At 40.2% G+C, this 12,198-nt stretch overlaps 1 protein-coding gene across 2 annotated transcripts in view; it reads right to left on the bottom strand.

The window, feature by feature from the left end:
• Positions 1 to 12,198, bottom strand: part of NELL2 (neural EGFL like 2) — a 258,773-nt gene that overhangs the window by 147,003 nt on the left and 99,572 nt on the right. For both annotated transcript variants that reach the window (XM_066591718.1, XM_066591719.1), the window contains exons 5-8: positions 11,969 to 12,065; positions 7,038 to 7,110; positions 6,867 to 6,949; positions 298 to 426 (exon numbers count right to left, since the gene is read on the bottom strand). In XM_066591718.1, the coding sequence (XP_066447815.1) occupies positions 298 to 426; positions 6,867 to 6,949; positions 7,038 to 7,110; positions 11,969 to 12,065 (382 nt within the window). The remainder of the gene's footprint in view (positions 1 to 297; positions 427 to 6,866; positions 6,950 to 7,037; positions 7,111 to 11,968; positions 12,066 to 12,198) is intronic.

Below are 12,198 nucleotides of genomic sequence, written 5' to 3'. Positions count from 1 at the left end.
GTAACTTCCTATAGGCACCAATCAAATAGTTCCTTTCACTTTACAAAGAGCCAATAAAAACTGAAAACCAGAAACTGAGTGAATGCCATCTACAAGTGAAAAAAAATTATCCTTCCCTGGTTTTTATATAGTTAATATCCCTTAAAATATGTTCAAAAGTTGAATAAACTTTCAGACTGGACGGTCCCTTTAATTCTTTGTGTACAAATAAACTTAGAAAAAAAGACTTAAAAATCCTGTACAAATCCTGAGCAAAATGTCAATCTTTTTAAATACATGTTAAATAAATGGTCTTACCATGCATGTACACTTCTTACAGCCGTCTGTCCAGGACTCCAGCTCTCTGTACACATTGCCCTTTACAGTGCAGGATCTTTCACAGTAGCATTGATCTAACCTATTCATCCTCTGCTCAGCTCTTGACAGCTGCAAAGAGATTTCAAGTAAGTAATGAAATGTGTGACACAAACAGTATTTTCCATAATTCCACAATAATACACAAAGGGTGAAAAACAGCTTTGATGTACAAAGCAAATGGCAGGTTTATGTAATGAAAATCAGCAATACAATCTGATGAAAGAACAATGCACGGATATTGGTTACTGAATATATGGGTGCATTCTACACAAATAACAATGTAGAGAATGACAGGCATTAAACATGAAGATGAAGTGTAGGTATTGTTAAAGTCATGGAAAAGAAATCATTTGTGGAGTAGTACTTTTTGTAGAGCAGTACTGTATTACAGCTACTGAGTGCTGATCTGCTGCTGTACCACATTAGGAAAACATGGCTGCTTTCTTCCAGAAACTCTGCCACCAACTGTCTATGGGTCAAGTCTGGTATTGCAGATCAGGTCCTTATAAGTAAATACGCGTGTTGCATACATTTTTGTACCATATGTGCTTTCTTTTTAACATCCATGTGTTATCCGCTTTTCATGTGTGCAAAAAATAAAAAAAGCAAGAAGGTCCAATTTATGTCACTTTTTTTCACCGCCTGCTGCAAACATGCGTAAAAAAACACAGTGCAAAAGTGTGTAAAACCCATATTTGCTGCGTTTTTTTAGGCTCCCTCAGGTCAATTTCACAAGGACGAGTGCAATATCGGGCTGTGAATCACAACGCGATTTCATGCTCACCAACATGTGAGTTTGACATGGATGTGAGACATTTTTGTAACAAAACTGCCTCGCATCATTTCAGGGAAGTAGCGATCACTTCAAGGATCGTGGAGTGTCTTCTATTGTTTTCAGTGGAAGACCTCATATCGAATCGCACTTGTGTGCACCTACTAAGTAGTTCGATGCTGCCACCAGCCCCATTGAAAACAATGGGCAATGCAATTCGAGAACACGCCCAAAGATAGGACGTGCTGCGATCTGTTTCCCCACACTGCAGGGGAAAGAAAAAAAACAACGCTCATATGTATGACCCAATTCAAATGAATGGAGTTCATATTCATGTGAGATTTGTGCGACTCACAATGCACAAATCTCGGGCGATTTTCTTGCTGTTCTACATAGTAATTATGGGAAAAAGTACATGTATACTATGAAGCCCAAAGTTTCATTAAAAATAGAAAATGTTCTTGAGGGGTGGTCCTGTCAAAGGAGATGATCAGTATGCAGGACATATGATAGATGGAGATTTCCTGTAATCAATCACTATCAAGCACTAAAAGTACTAAAACATTTGCAGCAAACTGGAACTTTAAAACATCTGGATCTCAAAGTTAAAGGGGTGGTCTCGCGAAACCAAGTGGGGTTATACACTTCCGTATGGCCATATTAATGCACTTTGTAATGTACATTGTGCATGAAATATGAGCCATACAGAAGTTATTCCACTTACCTGCTCCGTTGCTAGCGTCCTCGTCTCCATGGTTCCGTCTAAATTCGCTGGCAGCTTGCTTTTTTAGACGCGCTTGCGCAGTCCGGTCTTCTCTATTCAGCACGAGCCGCTTCAGTGTGCTCCCCGCTACAGCTCTTCTGCGCATGCGCAGACGAGCTGTCACTGCTCGGGAGCGCGCTGCAGCGGCCATTCTGCACCTTCCTCTGTTAGAGGAAGGTGCAGAAACTGGAGCTGCCCAGCGGAGAAGCCCAGCCCAGCAGCCCCGAGAAGCGTCCCAGGTAAGTGATGGGTCGGGGGGGAACTAGCGCTGCGCCGGGGGAACTAGCGCTGCGCCGGGGGGGGGGGGGCTGCCGCTGTGATGGGGGAACTAGCGCTAGGCCGGGGGGGCTGTCGCTGCGATGGGGGGGCTGCCGCTGCGATGGGGGGGCTGTCGCTAGGCCGGGGGGGGCTGCCGCTGTGATGGGGGAACTAGCGCTAGGCCGGGGGGGCTGTCGCTAGGCCGGGGGGGGCTGCCGCTAGGCCGGGGGGGCTGCCGCTAGGCCGGGGGGGGCTGCCGCTAGGCCGGGGGGGCTGTCGCTAGGCTGGGGGGGGCTGCCGCTGCGATGGGGGGGCTGTCGCTAGGCCGGGGGGGGGCTGCCGCTGTGATGGGGGAACTAGCGCTAGGCCGGGGGGGGGCTGCCGCTAGGCCGGGGGGGGCTGCCGCTAGGCCGGGGGAACTAGCACTGGGCTCCGGAACCTAGCGCTGGGCTCCGGGGCCTTCACCTGGGCTGAGGGTCTAGCGCTGGGGAGCCGGGGGCTAGCGCCTTACCTGCTGCCTGGCGGTGGGCGTCTGGTCGGCGGCTGCGGGGCGTCTGGTCGGCGGCTGCGATGCGTCCGGTTGCCATGGAGACACAGCTGGCGGCGTCTCGGGAGCGCGCACGTCGGGCTGCAGCGAGCGACGGGGAAAGAGCCGGCGGCCATCTTGAGAAAACTTTTATAAGTTGCTGAAACGCTGGAACGGTAAGTACGAACCAGCTAGAAATGTCATTTACAGGGGGGCTTAGTTATGTATGCTTAATGGGGGGGACTGGGCAAAAAAAAAATTTAACTGCTTCCTCGAGACATCTCCTTTAAGCGGTTTCCATTGAGCCAATTGATTTCTATGATGAGTAGCTGAGCAAGCATGGCCAACTTTCTTTTCCAGTAACAGAAGTTTCCAAATGGTCATGTAATCACTGATCACACTTTTATGACTTGTCTAAGTAACAGGTCATATAAGGAAATACTTGTTGCAGATAACTTTTTTATTTTGAATAACAGAGTGATAATGCAACTTTCAAATGATTTCCAATAGTGGGGTAGAAAAGTGACAATACTAGCATACCTGTGACTCAAAAATACTATACAAATGCAGGTAATGGTCACCGATATGTATCTAAACTAGTAGGTAACTTTATATATCTACCGAGATTTATGACCATATTTAACACTGGTCAACAGTGAAAATCTTTCAGACCTAATAATAGGTATTTCTTAATCATTTCACCATGGCAGAAACAAACATGACATTGAAAGCTTTGAGTTAGCTCTTGGCTCTGAGATGTAGCCCATTTAAGTTAAATAGATGTACCTTTATTCAGATCCACAAAATTAGATGAGTGACATCATTAACTAAAAGTATATATAGTAAAATAGCTGTAAGTCAGATACCATAATGCCTAAATCTTAGAATTGATATATATATATTACAATAAAATGCAGCTAAGTGTTCTCCAACTTGTTTTTTTTTCGTAATTTCAGGTTAGAATCCAGGATGCCACGTAATTGTAAAAACTCTTCTGAAAATTTATGTTACAGGTGGGGAGGTGACATTTTCTGGCCAGAAATGTTGAATTACTCCAATCTGCATATCGCCAATATTTCGGTATTCAGTTAGGAGATCAGGACAAGCACTGGGCACCGCATATTGTCTGCAATTCATGTGCTGTGAACCTACATGGATGGTTGAACAAATATGGCCGTCCCAATGATTTGGAGGAGTTTAGTTATTTTGAGAAAAGAAATCACTTCAAAGTGTATTTTTAGGATTTTGATTTGCGATTAGTAGCTCTTAAAAACTAGAGCTAATAGACAAAATCGAATATTCGTGTTTCTCAACCCAAAATTAGGGTAGTTTAACTATTTTGAGAAAGGAAAAAAATTTCAAAATGCATTTTTGTTGTCCAGTGTAATTACAAGAATAACTTTTTATGTATTCTACTAAGATTATTCTCACTAGCTAAAGAGGCTAGATGGTATATAGGTATAATGTATTAACAGGCGGCACCAAAATACATCATGTTCTCCAATTACTGGATGAGGTTTTCAGCCCATTCTCTTCTCTGCCTTAACAGCCAATAATGAATATATGACTGCCTTGTAAGAGTAAATGCATTTTATTTTTGCCCATTCCCGGTCATGATGCATGTAACGCTGGTAACTGCAGGCCTGACTAACAGCCGCTTATTCCTCCAGTTAAGTGAATTCCTCGGTTTTGTCATTTTGAGCTCTTAATATTGTGCATACAACACTATGTATGCTGGGCTCTTGTAGCATACATCTCTGCAGAGTAGTACAGTACATTGGCAAAATAATAACTGTTATGAACATGAATGCTGAAAAAACTTTCAGGCATAATAGCTGTAGTATGTAGTGACTGAGAAGAGTCTATGTAATAACCAGAAAATATCTTTTTTTTACTAAGTGGCCTTTTTCTACTGAGGTCAGCATTACAGATGAAGTTCTACCTTGCTACAGTTTATATAATCATTTGTTATTCCCATCATAACTCCATGAATATTTATGAACAATCTCTTTACTTCGGTACCCAAGACTATTTTATTCTGTGAAAGTTAATATTTAAGAAGAAAAAAACATAATAAACCATATTGTCTTCTGGATTTCTCAGTTCCCATTGGAATGGTATTTATTACTTGTTTCAATGTACTCTAGATTATAGTGACTTTCTACATCGGTACAGCTTTGTTACAAATTCATCAGTATTCATCATTATATGTATTTTTCCTTACAATTAGGACTAATCAGTAAAAGGGGTCACATCTATCAAGGCACAGTGAAAAAACTATTTTTTTTGATAAATGTAAAACTTAACTTGGCCACAGTGACTATATAGTAGCAGGCTGTAAGCTGCCATGGTCATATGATGCATCACCCCCAAGGATGGCACATTATTGGTGTGGCAACTGGCAAGTATACAGGGGAGCAACAGGGAACTCAGACATTGTCAGCAGGGAAAACAAAGCATAATCATAAAGATCAGAATTGATATTACTCATCCAGGTGAATAATGGAATATTTGTATTTTTGCTTCTTACATTTGATTATCTCTCTTTGTTAAAAATGAGTCAGAATACTGCAACTTGTATACTGTGCAATCATGAGAAAAAATAAAGTATACTTTCTTTGGAATCTTTGGTTTTATGTATCAGGACATAATAAGAAACATCCTTAGAAGATCTTAAAATTTGGTAAATACAGTCTCAGAAGAACAACAACACATGAAAAACTACAACGTGTCATTATTTCACAAAACTAGGCCAAAATGCAGAAGCAATGTTTGAAAAATTAAGTACACCCTTACTGCTTCCATAGGAATTAAAAGGGTAAGTAGCAGTCAGGTGCTTCATATCAAATTCCCTTGATTAACTGATCGTCAGCAATGATCAACTCAATGACTGCAAGGTACCCTGGTCCTGTGGGTGCAAAGCAAGCTGAAATTATCACTTCTCTATCATCGTATTCAACAGTTGGTATGATGTGTCTCTGCCGATATGCTATGTTGGGTTTTCACCGAATGTGGCACTGGGCATTATGGCCAAACATTTCTACTTTGGTCTTGTCAGTCCAAAGGACAGAACATTGTTCTCAAAGTTTGGTGGTTTGTTCAGATGCAACTTTACAAACATTAGCTGTGCTACCATGTTCTTTTTAGAAAGGAGAAACTTTTTCCTGGCAACCCTTCCAAACAAGACATACTTGTTCAATTTAATTTTACATGTAATGTCAAGAACTTGAACATTTAGCATGCTAACTGAGGTCTTCAGAGTCTGAGATGTAGCTATTGGGTTTTTCTGCAATTTCTCTGAGCATTGCACAGTGTGACCTTGGGGTGAATTTGCTGGGATGTCCACTCATCTGACTCAAATGTTTTCCACTTGTGAATAATATTTCTCACTGTAGACTGATGGACTCCAAATTGTTTAGAAATGGCCTTCTAACCCTTTGCAGATTGATGGACAGCAACAACTGCTTCTTTAAGATCATTGCTGATACCTTTCCTCCTTGCATTGTGCGAACACATGCCTGAATGCTCCAGACTAGCAAATTGACAAAACTTCTGCTTTTTATGGAGGTGGTCACACTTGCTGATGATCAATTAATCAAAGACTTTTCCACAGCAGCAGCTGGCTGCTACTTACCCTCTTACATCCTACTGAAGCAGTAGGGGTGTACTTAATATTTCTCACATTGCTTTAGCATATTGGCCTAGTTTTTGTTAAATAATGACATGGTATAATTTGTCACTTCTTGTAGTTCGTCTAAGATTGTATTTATTTAATTGTAAGATCTTTGAAGGACCAAATGTTTTATTATGTTCTGATACGTAAAACCATACAATTCAAAGAAGATGTACTCAGTTTTTGTCCTGACTGTATATAGAAAACATTATATGAGTCTTCTACTGTGAAATGACCTAAAACATTTTCTCCTGCACAATTTAATCATTTCAAGTGCATTGCTAGAAATGAAAGTGCAACAGTTTTATTTGATATTTTATCCCTTTTCTGATCTGAAACAGGGATTACCAGCACTTGTAATCTGTACTGTGCTTGCCTTCTGCAAGATGTTTCAGCTCTCTCTGTAAATGTTACAGGAAAATCAGTCTTGAGTTTTCCCCAGTCGGAGAATTATCTAGCAGTTGTTAAAGAACATAAATCCTTTTGTTAAAAAATATTCTATATTAAAAAAATGTACCTTTGCCGATGTTTTTGCCAGGATATCTTGCAGTTCCATGATTTTCTGCACTAGTCCATGGAAGTCATTACATGTCGGACATGCTGAAATAATAAACATTGTAATGTAAGTTTGTTTGGCCATTTCTAGAATTTGATCTTATTCTTTTAAAAAATCATGCTGGATACATACTGCGATTCAGATCAGGACACTGGGAAATAAACCCTTGCGGCATGATAACGATCTGCAGATCTTGCATGATCCCCTGTAGATAAGGACACTGGGTGTAAACATGTTTTCACATAGTATGCTACTTTGCACAAAGGAATCTGTCATGTACAATAATTTTTTTTCCAGAAAATCAATTTTCTACTATGTAACTGAGCCCAATTAAGGTATTTGCAGCACACAATTGAAAGCTGCTAATAAGTTAAATAACATGGTTTGCCTTTCCCTGAAGGATATTGCTATATTGATTTTTGCCTTTATAATGAATTCTAGCCAAGAGCATTGATGGAAATTAAATAGTACCACCATAGTTAATCTACATTACAGAAAATAAAAGTAAACATACAATTAAAGGCGGAAGAATAATAAACTGTATTTGAAGCATACAGTCTTAAGGCTGATTTAGACACAACGAGAATTGCTCAAAATTCGCTCAAAAGAATCTTTTGAGCGATTCTCATTCTGGCTAAATGCAGGGACATCATGCAGTTTTCTTGCACGAGTTGCTGATCGCTAAATTCTAGCTTTCTAGAATTAAGCGATCAGCTGTTATCAGCGGAGCAGGCTGTTATCAGCCGGCTGCACTGATAAGAGTCTCAGTACCTGTGTCCTGCTGTGAATTCACAGCGGGGCACGGGCTGTAAGCACAGAGAACACTACAGTTGTTTATTCATGCAGAACAGCTGTAGTGTTCGGCGAGAGTTAGCGGCGGTGTCCCGATGCGCCTGCATAGCTCTAAAGTAGCTAATTAGCTACTATAAAGTATGCAAAGATGATCGCTCAAAACTGTCACTCAAACAGCAGTCATATTGCTAAACTCCCTCCAACCAACCCTTCTCCGGCAGCTGTCATAGGGTCCATAGGAGTCTATTCAGCGGCCGACGTATTCCAGACAGAAAGATAGTTCCAGGACTATCTTTCCTGCTCAGAATAAAAGCGCCCTTCTGAAATGTGCTATCTTGGCCAGCCGGGCATTTTTATGCGGTGCAAAATCACCCACCTGATCTGATGCATTGGAATCCAATGCATCAGATGGTAGCATATATCGGCCGGCCGTGGAAACAATGGATGATATACGCTCGTGTGAATAAAGCCTTAGTATAACAAACAAAAATCCTATGAGAACAATAGGATACACTGTACTGAAAGGCAAGCTGCTCTTTGGGTCATCCCCATATATTACACCAAGGATGCATAGCCGAAGGCCACATTCACCCTAGGAGGTAGCCATGTCCCATATGAGTATAGTTTATGGAAGTAGTAAAGCAGTTGGCAATTTCAGTGACTCACAAACTACAAACATGAGAGCTGCATACAGGAGCAAAGGGGACTTCCATTTCCAGGACTCCAACCTACTAGGAGAATGGAACTGGCATTTCTCAAACATTTATGGCATGTAACTTTGATATACCATAAATATCTCAGATGGTATTACCCCTTTAAGTTTCATTGTGGCCCTTGGAATTAGTTCAATCTGACAATGTGGCCCTTGGACTAGAAAAGGTTGTGTATCCTTGCATTAGATGCTGGCTGGTCATGCCAAAGTCAGCAGGTTTGGCTAACATTGACGTATGTAGGCACCTTAATGAATCCTACATAGAGCCACATTTGTCAGACAGACAGCCACTAACGGTTAATAAAGAAACAGTTTAAAAAGAACCCCACTCTTTTCTGTTTAAAAAATGGACAGAAATACTCTTATTTTATTTATTTTCTTATCCACTGTATCTCCAAGTGTTCCAAGCTGTCCATACATTTTAGACAGCAGTTAGCCAAACAGCTATTCCAACTCCCCCATACAGATGTACACTGAGCTTGGCCAAGCTTGCATGTGTTCATCAATGGGGAAAGGAAAATGAGCTGCTGTCAAAGTCTTCTGGCAGTGGCTTATCTCCCAGAGGAACAAAAAATTGGATATGCTTAAATCCAACATGCCGGATCTTGCTTTTCCACGACATCTGTCCTCGTGGTAGAGTTTACAGATACCCATGAGCATTAGAGAGTCAGCCAGTTCCACTTAAATCAATGGGATCTGATGACTTTCGTATGAAATGTATGCCTCCAGACATTTTCATTATCACTTGTCCCTTATGTGGCTTGCAATAATGACCCCTACACTGGTGTGTATAGCAGTCTACAACTTCGAAACTCACTATACTAAAGCCATTCAATTTTATTGGGTTTAGTTCAATAAAAATAGTGAAAATGTTGAAAATAAAAAATATTGAAAATAAAAAAACTACTTGGATTTGGATTTAAAATTGAAGTAGAAATTGGCTAAATTTAAAACCTATGGATTGATAGTGATCAGCAATTTTCCCTTACTGTGTTAGGTGCAATCTGAATATTTTTTAAGGGTGACAAATTGAAAAAAATGTGTGCAGTGATATTAGACATATTTCAGATAAAAGAATAATATTCAGTGATATGCCAGCTATGTTTGACGAGCAAAGCAAGGTTGACTTGATAGAGATAGGACTGACATTAATGGATAGTGTGAGAGATCTTATTTTCTTCACACACCAGGTGGATGAATCACTTATGTCTGTTTGCCTTTCCCTGGAGTAATGGAATACGAAACAAAGAGGGCACATGCTGAATAATGGTGTAGGGGATAATGTATTGCAACACTGTCTAGGTTTCCGTTCTCGGAATTACACAAAACATAACGCCAGTGAAGTCTACATTCACCTAAAGTAGTAAATAAGAAGAAAACGTAATCTGATTTTTATGTATACACTAGTAAAGGTCCATTTACATGTGAAAATCGTGCAAGATGCATAAAACTCGCACAAAAATACAACCTATTATTTGTAACGGGTGTATTTACATGAGCGACACTTTGAGACGGAAAAATTGCAGTATGTTCTATTTTCGTGCGAGTCTCACATGAGACCCCAACATGCGGATGCGCGTCTCCCGCACAGAATGTAGAGTGTCCGTGCGGTGTGCGATATGAGTCGCACCCAAGAATGTTGTGCGTGTGAATGCACCCTAACACAGTAACCTAATGTAATTGAAACCATATGCCAAGGGCTTCAATGTGATCTACTGACAATACTATTGGTAGTGCTCTCAGACAATCTTCTCTTCTTTGTTCCTTAGATGTGGGTATCTAGTAGATACACCTTTCCCTCCCTTGCAAGAATGTAAAATTAACATTAAAGCCCATATTATTGGGGTTACGGGATTTTTTTCTCTTATTATTGCGCAGGAACTTGTGTTCACTCTATTAAAAAAAATTATATTGAAACACACCTAGGTGATAACGAGTAACTGGGGAACTTACTACATTCACTAAACTCATCCTTGGCCAAACAACATACTTAAAATCCATTATTTATGTCTATCTGGCAATCCTGGGTGGTTATACGGCGTAAATTACAACCGGCTAATCAAGTGTCACTTTCCCAATCCTCCTGTAATAGTTCTGAGAATGGTAAGAGGTCTGGTAGACATTCGTTCCAGTGCGGTCTTCTCATTTCATCAGGCATGCACCTTGCTTCATTCTGTGCACTCTCAACTGTTGCATTATATGCAAATATAAAACTATGCTACAAATGTAATACACATGCTCACCAAAAACAACTGGGGCAATAAAATAATAAAAGAAATTTCCTCATGGGGAATATTTCAGACCCAACTTGTTCTAGTTTGGTGGGAGTTTTGGCGGATCATTACTATTGTCTATAGGCATGTCCCCGAATTCTGTCATTTTGTAAACTAATACCAATCTTCGTCTGAATGCATACTGGTTATGACACAGAACTAACCCCTGCCTGGGCCCTCTTTACTGATATAACAAACATTGGTGCACCTATTTCACATTTCACGTAAGACTATCTTGCAGAACTCATTTGTACCACGTGTTCCCACATTGATATTTTTGGAAGAACTCTGCTTTTTATTTAGAATGGACTGTTAAGCATCTCTCCAAAAGAAACAAGGTTGCTATTCATTAATATGTGCCTACCCCCTGTGAAGCACAGAGTGAGGGAATGCTTTCAGATGACCACATGGTTTCTTAAACAAGCAATGCATCTCCATAATGTCACTGCAATATCTAATCCGAACATATATTGTTAACTTCTTGGGGATCTTAATCCATGATCTATAATTGCTAGGCTTTGTGGTCTAATTTTTTAGCACCCCCCATCCCACCACCACCATTTTCATTATTCTCGATGCAGTGTAAAAGTACACACAACAAGGTTTTGGTTCTGACAACTTTATTGACAGATAAGTTAACCGAGGATTTTGTGATCTTTAATGAATAAAGACTGTATACCTCAATAGGGAAAAGACTATCTACACGAAAAACTGCCTTAAATCCAATCTTTGAGCCTTGTCACCAGAGTCGGTCCCAGAGTTGGTCACCACAAGAAAACTAAAGGACAGATTCCTGATAAGGCTACCATTTTTACAGAGATTGCACTATATTGTACATGTAGGGATAACCATAGAAGGGTCTTCTAGAGAGATGATACAGCAGAAATAAAAGAGTTGTCTGAACCGCGGTAACACCATAAACGCCTTATGCTGTCCAGGAGCTTTGCAGCTATATTTAAGGCATCAACTGTGATGTAAATGTTTTTAGTACAGTGAAGATAAGATATGAAAAGCTAAGATTCAATCTTCCCAGTCAGTGATAAGATATATTACTTATAGAGGAAGAAATGTATACAGGTGTTACAGCTACTATTTCATCTCTGTATAAGTGACATGATTGATACGAGTGGGATGAAAGTTCAATCCTTAGACACTTTCTTATCTGAATCGTCGCCTACTGTGTCACATCGATTAAAAGATCTTTCAATAATGAAAGGAATATGACATTACATAAACCTATAATAACTCTTCAAATGCCAAGTCAAAACATACAGCAAGCCACATACCTTAAAATAACCATGTGCACTGTTTCTTTGTCCGACCCATAAAGTCGTCCCCGATGGAATATCCATGAATGGCTTTTCCACAATTCTTTCATAAATCCTATTACACAAAATACACATTTTATAAAGTGCAATCAAAAGTGTGAGAAAAACCATTATATGCATGGAACCCGGACCAAAAAGAAAAGTTGGTTGGGGTTAAATAATTGAAGCCACCTGCGTTACTGTACGTC

This window comes from Eleutherodactylus coqui, chromosome 2, assembly GCF_035609145.1.
Source record: "Eleutherodactylus coqui strain aEleCoq1 chromosome 2, aEleCoq1.hap1, whole genome shotgun sequence".
NCBI classification, from domain to species: Eukaryota; Metazoa; Chordata; class Amphibia; order Anura; family Eleutherodactylidae; genus Eleutherodactylus; species Eleutherodactylus coqui.
Note: the sequence above shows the minus strand (reverse complement) of the source record. Positions and strands in the feature narration are given on the sequence as shown.